Genomic DNA, 16,009 nt, shown 5'->3' with positions numbered 1-16,009 from the left:
TAGCCCTGGGACTGAGCCCTTGTGTGGGCTTTAACTGTGCCTTCCAGATACTGTGTTTTGTGTATCGCTGGGTGGGATTTCTTCTACTGATGACACACCCAAGTGGAGGTTTAAAATTTTGTGAAGTGAGTTGGCTTGCAGATTCACACTGAAAAAGTTGCTGCTTTTCTGCCATGTTATTTGGAGGGGAGTCTGAACTTGTCTTTCCAAGATCATAGGAAAGGGGAAAAAGATACAAAAATGAAATACTGAAATTCTTACCCACTGCTTTTTATTCTTTTTGCATCTGATGTTTAAGAAAAAAAAGCATAAGATCTTTGGTTTAAAGAAAACAAAATAACATAATAGAGGCATTTTTTATTTATAAACTGCACTTGAACATCAAAAGATATTTGGGAACGTTTCAGGCTGAGAAATAGAAAATACTTTTTGCTAGCATTTTGTTTGCTAAACTTCACTGTGTCATTGACTAGTATATGCCTCTGATCTGTAGGTTTCAGAGAGTGAAGGCTTTAGAGGTAAGAACAATTAAGGAAAGCTAAAGTATTTAGAATTGCAAGAACAGCACTTTGAATCTTGATGGGGTGTATTAATGTGAAAAGGAAGATGGATTGGTTTTATACTTAAAAGTTCCATTTTCTCCCACTGCTCTGTAAGCAAATGTTTTGGCTGGAGCACATAGGAACTAGCTGAAAGAAGTTTGCTCTCAGTAATCAATGATGGGGCCAAAGACATGGATCAGCACCTCTGCAGGGAGTGGCATACACAAATAAAAAAAGGCAAATAGCTTACTTCAGCATGTTAAACCAGGTGTATCCCTAAAGCCTGTGAAAAGAAATAATGTGGCAAAATCATGGAACGGGGGCTTTGCGACAGAAACCAGTAAGGACGAAGTGTCATTTGGGAAGGCTTGTAGAAGGACGGGAGGGGCAGCCATTTTGACGGCCCGGAGGAGCTGTAGCTGGCAGGCGCGAGACTTGCCCATCTCACGGGCACGAGTTTCCAGAGAACAGTCAGCTGAACCTGAGGGGAACTCGGCGTTTGGATCTGGCTCGTCACATCCACGGCCGCTGAAGAGGCAGTGGGAAGTGGTGTCTGGGGGGGAGAGCGAGCGGGCGGGCGGTGGCAGGAGGAAGGAAGCCGAGGGCCCCAGCCACAGCGGTGCGGAGCCAGTCTGTGCTGCCTCTTTCCCTTGTGTGGCCGGCGGGCCTGTGGAGGCAGAAGTCTGCGTGGAGGAGGAAAGTCATCTGCGCAGAAAGGGCAGCTGGATTTTTGCTCGCGAGTGAAACAAGTTGCAAAGGGAGAACAGAAAGCTTTCTGGAAAATGGCGGGGTTAAGGAGAACTCTTGGTAAGAGTATTTTGAGGGAGAGGAGCAGGAGCAGGTAGGAAAGACGCCAGAGAGCGGGGGGGAACCAAATTTCAAGATACACAGTGCCTGCTTTTCCCTGCCTATATTGCCACACGCTTTCCTGGGTTTGGCAGTTACTCTGCCTCCTCCCTTTCCTTTCACCTGCTGTAATTAGCAGGCCATCCCCCTTGGTCAAGACCATGTACTGCCACGCCACTGTACTCGGCGCTTCATGTTCCCTTCTTGTCAGCCATACAATTTAGTGTTATTTCCTGCCCCGGGAAGACATCTGCTTCCCCCCCCCCCCCGGGATTTCTCAAAGCTCAAGTGCTCCTACCCTGGGCTTACATGGCCTGTGCTCCTAGGGCGACTGCCTGGACTAACGCACCCTTTCTGGGTAGCCTCCCCTCTCCGTTCTTGGGTCGGCACAGATAACCCGAAAAGCTGTTCATGCTGACGGTCTTTTTTTTGTGTGTGTGGGGGGGGGGGGAACCCTGAATGTTTTCTTTGAGTCCTCATAAGAGGCTTGGTGTATGAGGTAATGTGTCAGGGAAAGAGTGTCATGTGCTGAGCATAATCGCTCGGTGACCTAAATGTCTGTCTCTGTCCTGTTGAGCTATCAGATGTTCTCTGGAGTAACGTGCACCTTATGCTGTGGTCATTCAACATGGTCAAGAAACTCAGTCTCTGGAACAAAGCAGCCTATAGTCTTACAATGCACTTTTACCAGTTCCGAAGAAATCTAACATTAGTTGTTTAATATGAATGCTGTAATAAGTGCAGCTGTGTGACCCACTGCTGCTGAAATTGCAACTGTCAACCATTTTTCTAGTCTGAGCCTTTTCATGCTGTGTCTATAACTGAGGTGGGGAGCATCAGACTGTAGTAGTTGACAGATGCTGTAAACCTACAACAGCAATTGTGCTAAGTCACAAAATCCAGAAATTAAGCTAACGCAACAGTTCTGGGCCATGATCCAGCATATGTCTGAACACCTAGCTTTGAAATTATTCAAGTATTTAAATATATTCTTACGGACCTAATTTTTAGGCTAGAAGTAGCAGGGTCCCTACAGAGGGGGGCCCAGGAGGACATGGCAAGCTGTAAGTGCTGGCGTAGAGGCTGTTAGGCTCCTGGGTACTGTCTGTGAGTCATAGCATGTTTCTGCTTCTTGCAGAGGATGTCTGGCTAGCACAGCTCGCAGAGAAATGGTTTAGGTAGGGGGTTGATCTAGTTCAGTGTTCTCAAGTGTGATGCAAGTTCACCTTTTTGGCTGACTTTTTAAGCCTCTGTTTTTAAATTGCACACACATTATTCTTCCATCTATAAAATATAATATATGAGAGAGGCTTTTTTAAATTTTTTTGTGCCTGTCAGCAGGGACTATGCAGCTTACTAAGCTTTCTTGAGTATAATTTTAAATAGAGAAAATGCTTCTATATAAACTGAGATTATCTCACCACAATATTTTTATGATTGTTAATTAAAATGTGAGGAAATCCTTTCGAGCAGATTTGCAGTTTTGAGACTTTTATGAGACTTAACATGAGAGATCTATTTTTATAGTTATGCTTTCTTATTAGTTTTGAGATTAGGATATGCTTAAATGCATGGCTATCAAATCCTGTGATGATTACTTGTTTATTTTGCAGTGTAGACTAATTCAGTTATAGTCCCATTCATGTGTTGTTTGTGTCCCACTTTTCAATGAGATATTGTAGTGCCTTATAGTTATTGCTATTTAAAATAAACTCCCAGAATAGTTTTAATTTGGAATTGGTTTTTTGGGTTGTTTTTTTTCAATATTAACTTTCAGTGAAGCATATTTTGTTAGATTACTGTGAATAATGACCATTTAGGTTGTTCCAACTCCTGGAAATTCATTTTCATCAGACTGGAAGACTGTAAAATGTAAATGAAGAAAGGATGACCACGACTAGCTACAAGAGACTTAAATAATTAAAAAATTGCCTTGATGTAAGTGGAAACCTGAAAAATCTTGGCTCACAGTGCATAGAATTGTGATAGGAAGCAAGACCTATAGAAAGTTTACTGGGAGAAAGTGGGAGTTATTAAACACCAATGTGTGCCCTGTTCTATTTGCAGCAGACAGGCACATCAGTGGAAGATTGATTTTTAGGCATGGTGCTTTCGACTTGAACTTGTGCTCAGGCTAAAGAAAGAATTGGAGTGAAGATTTGAACGGGGTTAAACAAAAATTTTTTTTTTTTTTTTTTTTGCCTTGTTCTAACCATGCCTGTAATAGCATGATGACATGAATCTTTTAATCACAGGCACATCTGTCATCTCAAACAACACCTTGGAGCTGTTTGATTGCAGAATTTCCCAGTCTAGGAATAATTAAGGCATGGAGAAATGTGATCAGCTGTAAATTGTGAAGGAAGTCAGAGTCCATCAGAAGTGAGTGTGATGAGGATTCAGTCTTCTGGTTTGACCTATTTGTGTTAGTGACCATGTGGAGAGCCTTGTGCTCTACGCCAGCAGGAGACTATGTAAAAGAGAGAAGGATGCTCTTTTTTTCCTTGTGGATCATTAAACACAAGTTTTGGGGTTTTTTGTGAATATCTAGAGAGGAAACACATCAGATGAAGTATTGGGTAGAATAATCAGGGCTAATTATCTTACAGACTTTAAAGGGAGTATTTTATTAGAGGATCACATTGCTCAAGAATATAATGCGTGTTTCCCTGATGCTTCTAAACTAGCCCAGGCACTAGCATGGATGCATTTATGTGAGCAGACTGCATTGTCAAAAGCAAAGTGAGGGAGAGGAAGAAGGAGGGAGAATTGTTTGTTATGCTGGCAGGAATACACATGCTGATGCGAGCTGTGTTTATATCAGCAGAGTATTCTGATACAGCTAATTAATCAGAATTTGTCTACCAAACTATGCCTCAGAGATTATAGTCCTTTTGCAGGTGTTGAAGGAGAAAACAGAGAATGGTTGGAGTCTCACTGTTGCTGACGTTTAATAGAGGAAATATGTTAAAGGAGTTGTGGCTTTTATTTTTCCATAAGCACATGGAGAAAAATGAGAACAGAAGTTGAAACAAGAAGAAATGAGAAGGGAATGCAGACAACTTTTAAGAGAATAAGTGGAAGAAATAAAGGCTGGAGTGTTTTTTGTGTGTCTTGTGAGAGAAAGTCATTAAAGGTGGTGGGGAGGTGGACATCTGTCTTTATCTTCAGAGCTGTGGAAGTAGCATGCCCATTCCCTTTTGGTCCTGCCAGAGCTCTGGGTGCTCTCTCCAGTGGTGGTGCCAGGAGAAACACAGGATTACAAGATTTGCCAGATATGTGACACAAATCTGCTTGGGAGACTTGTGGGACAATGATTTATGATTGCTCCTGACTCCTAGATTCCCTCCCAGGGAAGTAACTTTGCATCTCATTTTGTCTTGGGTCATTTACCCAGAAATAACACCAAATACACTGAAGTAGTCAATATAATTTTTTTGCAGCGATTTTAGTTCAGTCTTCATTCATAGAGGGAAAGTAGTCAGTGAAAGAGATTAACTGTTAGATTAAAATATCAATGTTTCACATACAGGCTTTCATATCAGTGCTATTGGATGCATACTGAAAGCAAGAATCAATTATATAGCTCTGCTTATCAGAAGTTAGCAAATAGTAAATGCAGTTTCATTTTTATAATCAATTACCTAGCCCTGAAGCTTGTTAGCAAAGGTTAGAAGCTGTAATAATTTTCACTAAATGCCTACACATTATCGTGGTGTATTTCTACACACTGCGGTTTAGGGAGATGAGGGAGAAATGTTTCTCTTCCCTGAAGTCTTTTAAAATTGGCTTGTGAAAGATGAGGATCAAGCCCTTCAATTTCTAAGCACAATTTGCATTCATCCCACCACGAAAATGATGGTGTATACATTCTTGTTAGTCAAACACACTTTTTTTTTTTTCTCACTTGTAAGCATAGATTACTTTGCTTTCAACTTTGTGAGTTTAAGGGAGGTTTGCATCTCTGCATGGTTAGTTTGTCCACATCATCAGTCAGAATTTATAGATAAGGGGGATAGTAATGAAGGGTAACTTTGTTCTTTTTTTGTTATTTCTATTTTCTTCTGACTTTCTCAGCAAGGATCCAAAATTCTTTGGGTGCAGAAGTTACTTGTTGCTGGTGACAGGCTATGAATGCATTGTGCCAGAAAATTGCCAATCTTCCAGTATTACTAGCCCATTCAAGCCAGCATTTGCTGTTTGTACACAAGATTTCATGTTCCTATTCTTGAAGTACCTCTTAGCAAACACTCTATTGTTGTTTCCTTACTGAATTTCTTCTATGATTGTATTTCTGGTGGCTTCTGCAGGCTTTGTTTCTGTTGCTTTTCTGCTGGATGGCAGCATATACAGTCAGAGTTGCACACCTCTGCATAGATTCTTTCACTGAAGTATTTTTTAAAAAAGATCTTGTGTGCAACGTAATCCTCAGTTTCTTAGAGTTCCTAGTATCTGAAACTGCAGCTATCAGAAATGGTTGGATTAAGTTGCTCAGCTAGCCAGACCACAAGGGCAGGCATTATTTACCAGTAGGATATTTGATCTGTTTGTATTTCTCAGTTATTTTGCTTAGGGTAAAATTAATTTTTGGTGAAACTGGTGGTCTTGTACGTCTTTTTATGTTAATTTTTATTTCTTTATGAGCACTGTAAACTTTACTGGAACTGCCTACTGTATCTGTTGAGTTTTTGCTCATTTTTAATTTACCTTTAATTAAGGAAAAAAATTCTTGCTCTATGTTCATGTTATAGTTATTTACCATAACTATTTGTTATTTCTTGTTCAACGCTAGCTTTTATAGACCAGTTAGTGTATTTTGGCCTCCTTTTTTTCAAAGAGCATTTCATTGGCACTAGTCAGGCTCTTGTTCTGTCTCAGTATGATTTTTTCATTTTTTAACTGACTTAGTGGCCTGACTGGTCCTCTGTTTTTAAAAGTGATGGATAACATTTATTTGAATCTCTGTGGCAGTGATCAGTGTTCTAAGCTTGTAGAATTTTCTTGTTGTTTTTTGCTTCCCAGGTACTCACTGGGCAACTCAACTGCCAGCTGCAGATTGCAGCAGCAGTGAAAATGAAAGCATTTTCTAGGTACACTTGATATCTTCATTTACCCAGAAATCTTTATTTAACTGGAAGCAATGCTAAGAATAGCAACCCCTGCTAGACTGGCTCAATTCTTATCCAGGTTTCAATATCTATATTTAGTGGGGCTGTTTTTCTCTGTTCTCTAAGATCGTGCAGGTCTTCTCAAGTTGCCCCAACTTTCTGGACAAATTAGAGCAGGGAATCCAGATCACATAGATGGTTTAATAAACTCATCGGTGAGCAGGTGATTACAGGGTAGGACAAGTTTCTTCTGGCAGTGGTTTTCTGGGGTGCTAAGTGCTGCCTGGGGCTGTGCAAGGAGGCTTGAATGACCACAGCACTCTGGTGTGGTAAGATGGTAGCTGTGTGAGTGTAAGGCTGTGCTAGGAGTTGATTTATGGAGGTGCTGCACAGCTGCATTGTCAATGAGGTGATTTTCCTTCTAGTTTTGTTGCTGCTGTGCTGAGAATCAGCTCAGAGGTGCCTGAGCTGTACAGAAATGGTCAGAGACTTGCAAGACTCTTTCTCAAAGTCCTGTGTGGACAGGAGGAGGACATAAGAGTCACCTCTGCCCTTTGTAGAGATGAGAGGAGGCTTTTGGATTTTATTGCAGTTCAGCACTACTACCACCTCTTCCTTGTCCTGGCCAGGTGGGGTTGTCCTACTAGCAAATGCTGCTGCTACACCTGAAGCAGTGCTACTACAAGGTGGGCTGGTCTAGTGGTAACTGGCTGGCTTACTTCTGGCCAGGTAGAAAACTTGATGGGAGTCGTTCCTGTCATCATTTAAAATGGCAGAATGAAAGAAATTAAGGAGCCTGTGAAGGACTCTCTTGCTGGATGAAAGGACAAATTGGATGGAGATGGAAAAGCCAAGTGAAAGGTGAAGGAAAGGAAAAGTGGATGGAATGAGGGCTGTTGTAGAACTTTTTCGTAAAAAAAAAAAAAAAGTCTCTTACCAGCATTAGGCAATAAAGCCCAGGAATGGTTTCTTTGCTTTCTAGTTTATATTTTGCACAGCTTATAAAAATGATATAACTGTACTTCATTTATGTCTATCAATAATTGAGTCTGTAATTAAGGCTTTTATTACCGATAGACCCTTGTGATTTTGTGTGTAGTGAATATTATTAATGCCCATTTTTCATTATAAATTTCTCCTGATGATCAGTTATGAAAGTATTTTTTTAATTTAAAAATCAATGACATAAAGCATTTTGCTGGCAATTAATTTTTTTCAGAATACACAGTAGAAGAGAGCAATACAACAGAGATGATGATCCAAACACTCTATCTCCATTTTTTTGTCTCACTAAGGAAACATAGAAATATTTTTTTTTTTTTTAAAAACATTTAACGTGGGTTTAGGCATGCTGACTGAATGTGTTTTAAACTCTAATGTTACTACATGCAAATTCTTTGTTTTGCTTTATTCATCAAAAGCTGTACAAGTTCAAATGTAGGAAAGCAAGCTATACTATAGAATTTCATAAACTGATGCCTGCAGATTAACATGTGCTTCTGCAGATGCCTTCTTTTCTTGTCCTTCCTTTGGGATGCAGGGCAACTTGTATGGGAAGGAGTGATGAAAGATGCTTTACAAAGAACTGAATGGCTAGCTAAACTGCTTAGGAAGGCAGTCATGTACCTTAAAAGGATGATTCAATAAAAACCACTCTGGTTGCTGATTTATATATTTTTCCAAGCTTTCCATTTCTTTTGATGTTAATGTTCTAACAGGCATTAAAATACATAGGGTTTTTTCTGGGTTTTGTTTCTTCTCATAGTCTTTAATTTCTCCATAGGTTTGTGAAATAGACATGGGTACACCTACCTTTCTCAGAATATTAAAAGCAAAAAAACTAACTAACTGCTTGGCAAGGAAAATGTGTTATAGTCTAATGTTGACAGTTTGACTCAAAATAATTTTCAGATTACTGCCATTACAAGAAATTTGGAATAGATAGAAAGAAAGAAAATGCAATTGGAAGAAAAATAATCTTGGTAGGGGAAGGAAACCTATTTTACACTTAAAAGCACCAATGTGCGTAACAGAAATGCAGATATTTTTTTAATCTTTAAATTTTCATTCAGTGTAACGTCACTTTTTGAGTCGTGGTGAAGTAGTTTTGATGTCATTGTAGGAAGTCAAGTTGGAACTGGGAGGTAAAATAGTGGTAACTTATACCATAGAAATTTATCCTCTAATCTCTGTGTTATTGTTGAACTTTCTGATCCATTTGCCGAATTTGTGCTTGAATGTTTTCATAGCATAGCAAAGTCAGAATGACAGGTGGAAAAACCTACGTGCTTAAGCTCAAGAGCTCTACCAGGAAAAGCATTTGGTGTGGATGCAGTTGTTAAAGGGTTTTGCTGGTGTTATACCCAATATCATTTCAAACTTATGATAAAACTGTCTCTAGGGGAGAGCATTTGCTACAGCTGTGCTCACAGTCTCTGATCTTGACTGGATGCAGTGTGCCTTGCGCCATGCTCTTCTATGGTTGACTTTAGACATTGGAGGTTGTGGGGGAAGAACTGTGCTGCTCCCTTCCTGCTGCAGCTTTCCCCTAGGTGTAGCCATGCTTTCTCCTTCAGGGGTTATTTCTATTACCATGTGTCAGAGTTAGGCCAAAAAGTACAATGGCTTGAACATTTTGAGCCACAAACAGCAGTTATGAAGGATTGTTGTTCATTCCATGGTCAGAAGAAAGTGGCTGGCATGATGGGATGACAGCCAGGCTATAGCTGGCAGAGCTGTAGGATGGTGTTGCAGATGGGAGCTGCTCCCAACAGTTTTATAGTCTTCCTTGGACAAAATAGCCAGGTCTGTGGTGTTACATATTGCATCACGATTGAAAATCTCATCTGTCAGTTGTCCTTTTGTCTTGATGTGAGAGGGCACGAAGGGGTCCTAGTCTGCCTCTCAAGCAGGTGCCACAGTCTGTTCCTTGGCTGGAGAGCATCTCTGTGAATGAGAGTAGGGGCTTGTTAATTACTTGGCCTTTGCCTGCATTTACAGGTGGCTTCTTTCTAGAATAACCATGTTCTTTCCCCTGTAGCTCTTTGGATTCCTTAGTTGATGGTGGTCAGTCAAAAGTAGTAAGGCTCAGTGCCAAAATGCTTGAGCAGTTCTCTATCAGCTCAAAGAGAGTCAGAAGATTATTTCCATGATCATACTTAAGGGATTGCACAAACCATGGAAAGATAAGCTTAAATTCTGTTTCAGCCATCAGTGGAGCTTCTCAAAGATTTTTGGAAGTACCACGTTTGGGATAGGCCTCTCAGGAATAACTACTTAAGTAATTTTTCATTTCTGGGTAAATACTGAAGAAGCTTTATCTTCAGAGTTTAAGATGTTGCATCTCTATTTTTACTTAAAAGGTATCACAGAGTCAAAACCTAATTTTGATCAAATCAAAAACCAGTTGTGGATGATTTCTTCTTGATTTATTTGTATAATAGTGTCAGCTACCTGTAGATGTGTAATAGGGGTCTATTGCAAGAAAATGACTGGAGGAGAAGAAATTTAGTTTCATGTAGAGGTTTTTTTTCCTTCTAAGAATAATGTACCTAAATGCCTGGAGAGGGAGGCAGGGCCATTACAAAAGTTCATTAATTTCGCTGTTACCTGCTGTTGTCCAATGGGTAGTTTTATGTGGGATAAGAATATGTTTGAGCTGGGTTTTTTTGTATGCTAATAGCAAGACATGCGTACAAAGAAACTGTTCTCTTTTATTGTGCTCTTCATCTAGCATCTAGTCACAGCCTTCGACAGAGCAGATGTGTTCTTGCCATGTTAATGAAACTATCCTCTGTTACCATACAGTAGAAATGTTTTAAGGAGGGGAAAAACATAGTGGTATGAGTGGACTCGTGATCACTGTATTTTCATATAGCGTGTGACTTTTCTGCATGTCTGATAACTACTTTTGCTATCTGCATTTTTATATTGAAAATACAAGTTAGATGATGTTTTGCATTGGAACTGGATGAAGCAGAGCATACTGCTATGCAGCAATGGTTTCTGCACCAGCATGGTCTATCTCTGGACATCCTGAGCGTTTTTTCCTCCTACTGAGTGACTTGTTGCCAAAGTTGGACCTGCCGCCTTGAAGACGCTTGTCCTTAAAAGCATACATGCGCTTCAGACTTTTTGCTTTTTTCTGCAGTTTGAGGAAACTGATGCCTGACTGGTTTTTGTCCTTTTCCTCTCCTCCCTTCCCTTTCTCCCCTCCCAGTCCCTGACAATCTTGCTGTCTTATTCCCCTGTTTCAGTACAGCCCTTAGAGCCTTGCCTCATCAGGCAAGGTAATGAAGAGGCACATAAGGCTGCTCTCAGGATGCACAGTTTCCAGCTAATTGCGTGCTCTTGAATTGTCCTCTTAAGAGAATTTTTTCCAAGATGGACTATATGTCCCTTCACACCCAGTTTCAAAAACACCTTTGGGTGTTTTAAGCACTAAGGAAGCTGTCCAGTACCTTCTCTTGCTTTAATTCATTTACATGTTGCGAAAGTGGAGCATCCTAATTACACCTCATCACTTGGAAGGTCACTTTAGCAGCTCTTCCAATTAAGTCGTCTACATCAGTAAAACAGGATTTTTAATTTATTTTTTTTTCCAGATTTTTATTTGACTAAGAGTAAGGTCTCTTGTGTCCCTTTGGTAGTCACTGTCAAACTTCAGGAAGTGAAGAGAAATAGTGGTTTCCTCATGTAATGTACCGTTCTTTCAAAACTACTTTGACGTCAAATTGCAGGGCTTGTTTATTATAGGCAGTGGTGTCCTTAGTGGAAGTTGGGTGATGTGTAGCTTCTGTCAGCTGAAATCAAATCGCCTTTCCTGCTGAGGTTTTGCTTGCTTGCTTTGGTTTTTTTAAGTCCCAGTAAGAGCTTATCTTTGTCTTAATTTCTTTTGCTGATCTTAGAAAGTATTTAATTTTTGTAGCAGTATAAATCCTCACAGTGGAATAACTCATGCAGACATGTCAGTTAAGTTTCACCATTGTAAATAGTGGGGGTTCTTTGTATTTATTATTCATTATTATTATTATTAGGCATGCTAAATAAACAGGGAAGTCCCTGAGAATTTCTAAGGCTGGCGAGCTAATTCTGTCACATTATAAGGTGGCAACTCTGCTGCTGAGATCACTGTGGCCCAATATATGCTTTTTGTGTTGTGTGTGTAACTTCTCTATTAAAACAAAACATTAAACTAGTGAAGTTCTGTACTGGTATATTGTACATGCAAAATGACTCTAAATTATAAATTAGTACAATTGTTTCTGTCCCTCCAGTCTGGCATGAAAGCTCTCCTTTAGGTTTTTTAGTGTTTAGAGCATAATAGCCTTCTCTAATACATTCAAGAAAATGGCTTGGTGACTATGAAAGCTTGGTATGTTTGTGTAAGATTGATCACTATACTTTGCTCTTGGTCTTGTGTTTTGTGAGCATTTGTTTTAGTTTTGCCCTTCTTACTAGTCTAGTTCGTAAGTGACAATATAGTACCTCAAGTGGGTGTGTGAGATATTCCTAGGTGCTGTGTTCTTTATCGATGTTTGCAAGTTGCCCTAAATATTGTTAGAAGAAAAAAAAAAAGTAAAGCTAAGCACAAGAGTTCTTGTGAATAGTTGTATGCTTTCAAAAGTGTTATGCTTAGCTTAATGCACACTTTAATTTTCCAGAAAGCACCCAAGCAAAAGATACAATGCAACAAACTTAAGTTAATCACTTTCTCTTCTCCACTTTGAATTACATATATCACAGCATCTCAAGTGTTTCTGCTGTTTTTTAATACCAAAAAGGTGTGAGCAGATAGATCATGGAGCTATGGGAAAAAAAATGCAAACTGTTATGCAGGAAGATTTGTGATAAAAGGATGGAAGGATAAAAGGACAGAAATCAGTTGGGGGTGTTGGTGCAAATACATAAAGTATGGAGAGCAAGAGAAAATATCTCAAAATAAAGTACATTCATGAAACTGCTGCTTATATAAATGAAAATTTATAGGACAAAGTATATCTAACTGTTCAATGGGAAATCTGGATCATATAAAACTCTTTTCCATCAAAGTATAATTTGTTAAAAGCTTGTGTTCAGTATGGGATTGAGTTTGGCTTGTGATGGTGTTTGGCTAAATGGAAGGCTGCATTTACCTGTTTAATCTTTACCCAGGTGTACTGATAGATTTTAGATGATGTAAAGCTGAATTTAGGCATGTGGTGGGTGGTCAAATGCCATCCATTCAAATGCTGTATGGAATTTCTTCCTTGCTTTTCTATTTTAGGTTTAACCCTTGGATCTTTGAAAATCTGCCAAACTGTAACATTAGGTTTCTGTGGCTACAGGTCAGCTGAGACCACTGTGTTTGAAGTTGTTTAAATTCACTGTTTGGATAACACTGCAAGCAGGAGTAAGATGAGTATGTGTGTGTGAATGGAAGAGACATACATATTTTGCTTTTGATTTAGGTGCCCTTTCTGAAACAGTGACACGACATCTGTATGCTTCCAACACAAGATCAGAGCATTGCTTTGGGACCTGGTGAAACATATTGACCTGTGAGCACGTGGCATCGAACAAGATTCATGGATTTTTATGAAAGAGGGAGCAATAATGGATTATTTAAGCTACTGCATTAACTAGGCTTGTTACTGTCAAAGCACACAGTATTGCGTTGAAAGCTCTGCTGCCCGTCACTGAAGTAGGCTACCAACATATCGGATTGGTAGTACTGATGCATGTGCTTCTGAAATGCTGGTTTAAGTAGGGTGAGAAGTAATCCCCTGGAGAAGGCTGGCTTTCTGTGAACCAGAAATGTTCACAGAAGAGGTGTGTGTGGCTAGGTTTTGGTAGCAGAGGGGCTACAGGCATGGCTTCTGTGAGAAGATGCCAGAAGCTTCGCCCATGTCTGACAGCCAGTGCCAGCCAGCTCCAAGACAGACCTGCTGCTGGCCAAGGCTGAGCCCATCAGCAATGGTGGTAGTACCTCTGGGAGAACATATTTAAAAAGGGGGAAAAAAACCTGCTGCACAACAGCAGTGGCAGCTGGAGAGAGGAGTGAGAACATGTGAGAGAAATAGCGCTGCAGACACCAAGGTCAGTGAAGAAGGAGGGGGGGAGGGGAGATGCTCCAGGTGCCGGAGCAGAGATTCCCCTGCAGCCTGTAGGGAAGACCGTGGTGAAGCAGGCTGTCCCCCTGCAGCCCTTGGAGGTCCATGGTGGAGCAGATATCCACCTGCAGCCTGGGGAGGACCCCATGCTGTGGATACCCAAAGGAGGCTGTGACCCCATGGGAAGCCTGTGCTGGAGCAGGCTCCTGGCAGGACCTGTGGTCCCATGGAGAGAGAAGCCCGTGCTGGAGCAGGTTTTCTGGCAGGACTTCTGACCCCGTGGGGGACCTGTGCTAGAGCAGTCTGTGCCTGAAGGACTGCAGCCCGTGGAAGGGACCCACGCTGGAGCAGTTTGTGAGGAACTGCAGCCTGTGGGAAGGACTCGCGTTGGAGAAGTTCGTGGAGGACTGTCTGCTGTGGGAGGGACCCCACGCTGGAGCAGGGTCAGAGTGTGAAGAGTCCTGCCCCTGAGGAGGAAGGAGCAGCAGAGACAGTGTGTGGTGAACTGTCCACAACCTCCATTCCCTGTCCCCCTGCGCTGCTGGCAGGGAGGAGATAGAGAATGTAATGAGTAAAGTTAAGCCCAGGAAGAAGGGAGGGGTAGGGGGAAGGTGTTTTAAGATTTGTTTTCATTCTTTCATTATGCTACTCTGATTTGATAATAAATTAAATTAATTTCCCCAACTCAAGTCTGTTTTGTCCATGACAGTAATTGGTGAATGATCTCTCCCTGTCCTTATCTTGACCCATGACCCTTTTGTTATATTTTCTCTCCCCTGTCCAGCTGAGGAGGGGAGTGATAGGGCAGCTTTGGTGGGTACCTGGTGTCCAGCCAAGGTCAGCCCACCATAACCAGCCATGTAACCTGTGAGAAGGATTTGTTTGCTCTTGAGCTGTGGGCATCTGCTAGAAATGGAGGTATGGGTTGCACTTCTGTGTGTTTGGAGCCCTTGAGCATGGTGATTAATGGCTCAGTGTGTCAAACTGCTGCAGAGGCTGCTTGGTTCTGTGCAGGGAACAAGCCTCCCAGAGCACTTTGACTTGGGTGTCTGCAGGAGTGATCATTTGAAGAACTTCAGCTCTTAATTAGTTGAAATTTGAAAGGTGCTTACAGAGCATGAAGTAATTTGTAAGTAGAGTAAAAGCTGCCGTAGTTCAGATTAAGGACCTCTTCTATCCTTTCACCTACTGTGGTCATACCAGGAATACTAGTCTGAGATCATTGCTCCGCTGACGTCTGGGGTTGCAATTCTTTCACTGAGAGGAAAGCTTCACAGAAGGTGGCAAAAATAGTCATACCTGTCTCTTAAAGCATCTGTGTTAAAAAAAAAAAAACCAAAAAAAACCCCAAAAAAACCCCAAACCAAACAAACAAAAAACCCCCACACCAAACCAAAAAAACCAGAGCTCCTATTTGTCTACTGGTTTTGTCACTTATTTTAATTTATCATATACATCAAGGACCATGAAGTCTAATTTGTATATGCCTCGTCGGAGTTGTTTTTCTTTCTAGATTAAAATGTAAATATGTAAGTATAGAAAAATGTCCATATTAAGAATTCAGCGACTGTCTTGTTATAATTGAATTTGTGTCTCAGACTGGGCATTTGTGCTTTAGCTAGTTTAATTTGCATTTCAATGAACAAGTAGAAACTTTGAACTGGATACTCAATTAGAAAATGGTATGCAGGTACATTCTTCCTTAACTGCAGTCTCCAGAGACATGCTATTTATCTGTATAAGGCCAAGTTCTATGTTTCTTGTTCAAAATTTAGGTTTATGTTTAAAAAGTGTTGTGGGGGTTTGTTTTTTCTCTACCAATCGCAAATCTAGAATTTCCAGACTTGACTTAGGACTTTTTCAGAAGTGTTGGGGATTTTTTCTTTCCATTGATGTGGAGAGTAACAGGTTTGATATTTTACTTGTTAATGGTCTTGAAAAACAGTAATATCTGGTATGAGATGTGTGAGTTAAGCAGAGATGATGCACTGACAAGCCCTAGTCCACAAAATCAAATTAGATTAAATTTACTCCAGAGCAAAAGAAATATTTCTGTATATTTTTAGAACATGTAGGAGAAAATACATTAAGTATGTAATTTGGAAGTTAGTTTAATACCACTTTTTGGGGGAGAAGCTTTACAGCTTGGCAGTACCAGCATCATCACTAACAAATCACAGGTGGGAGATGCAGGCAAATAAATACTTGCTGTTAAACTGTCTTGTTAAATGCTAAAAAAAGCAACAGCGTGTGACTTCTAAAACATCACTTCAGAAAACTTTTCTTTCAGAAATGTATTTCAAGATAAAGAATGAAGAGCAGGAAAGGGGGAGGAGAAGGCAGAGTGCGAAGCATGACCAAAGATGAATCCACACTACCTCAGGCTGGTGGTGCATGCCCCGTGCTGCATGGAGAAGTGCTA

The 16,009-nt window shown here is 40.6% G+C and overlaps 1 protein-coding gene across 5 annotated transcripts in view; it reads left to right on the top strand.

Annotated features, from left to right (window-relative positions):
- ALCAM (activated leukocyte cell adhesion molecule) overlaps positions 1 to 16,009 on the top strand; it is a 123,973-nt gene that overhangs the window by 11,917 nt on the left and 96,047 nt on the right. The window contains exon 1 of one of the 5 annotated variants that reach the window (XM_069785586.1): positions 6,763 to 6,825. The exons of the other annotated variants lie outside the window; for them this stretch is intronic. Within the exon in view, the coding sequence (XP_069641687.1) occupies positions 6,804 to 6,825 (22 nt within the window). The 5' untranslated portion in view covers positions 6,763 to 6,803. Of the gene's footprint in view, positions 1 to 6,762; positions 6,826 to 16,009 lie in introns of those variants that run through there. 5 annotated transcript variants of the gene reach the window in all.

Source organism: Haliaeetus albicilla, chromosome 6 (assembly GCF_947461875.1).
Source record: "Haliaeetus albicilla chromosome 6, bHalAlb1.1, whole genome shotgun sequence".
Taxonomy (NCBI): Eukaryota; Metazoa; Chordata; class Aves; order Accipitriformes; family Accipitridae; genus Haliaeetus; species Haliaeetus albicilla.
Note: the sequence above shows the minus strand (reverse complement) of the source record. Positions and strands in the feature narration are given on the sequence as shown.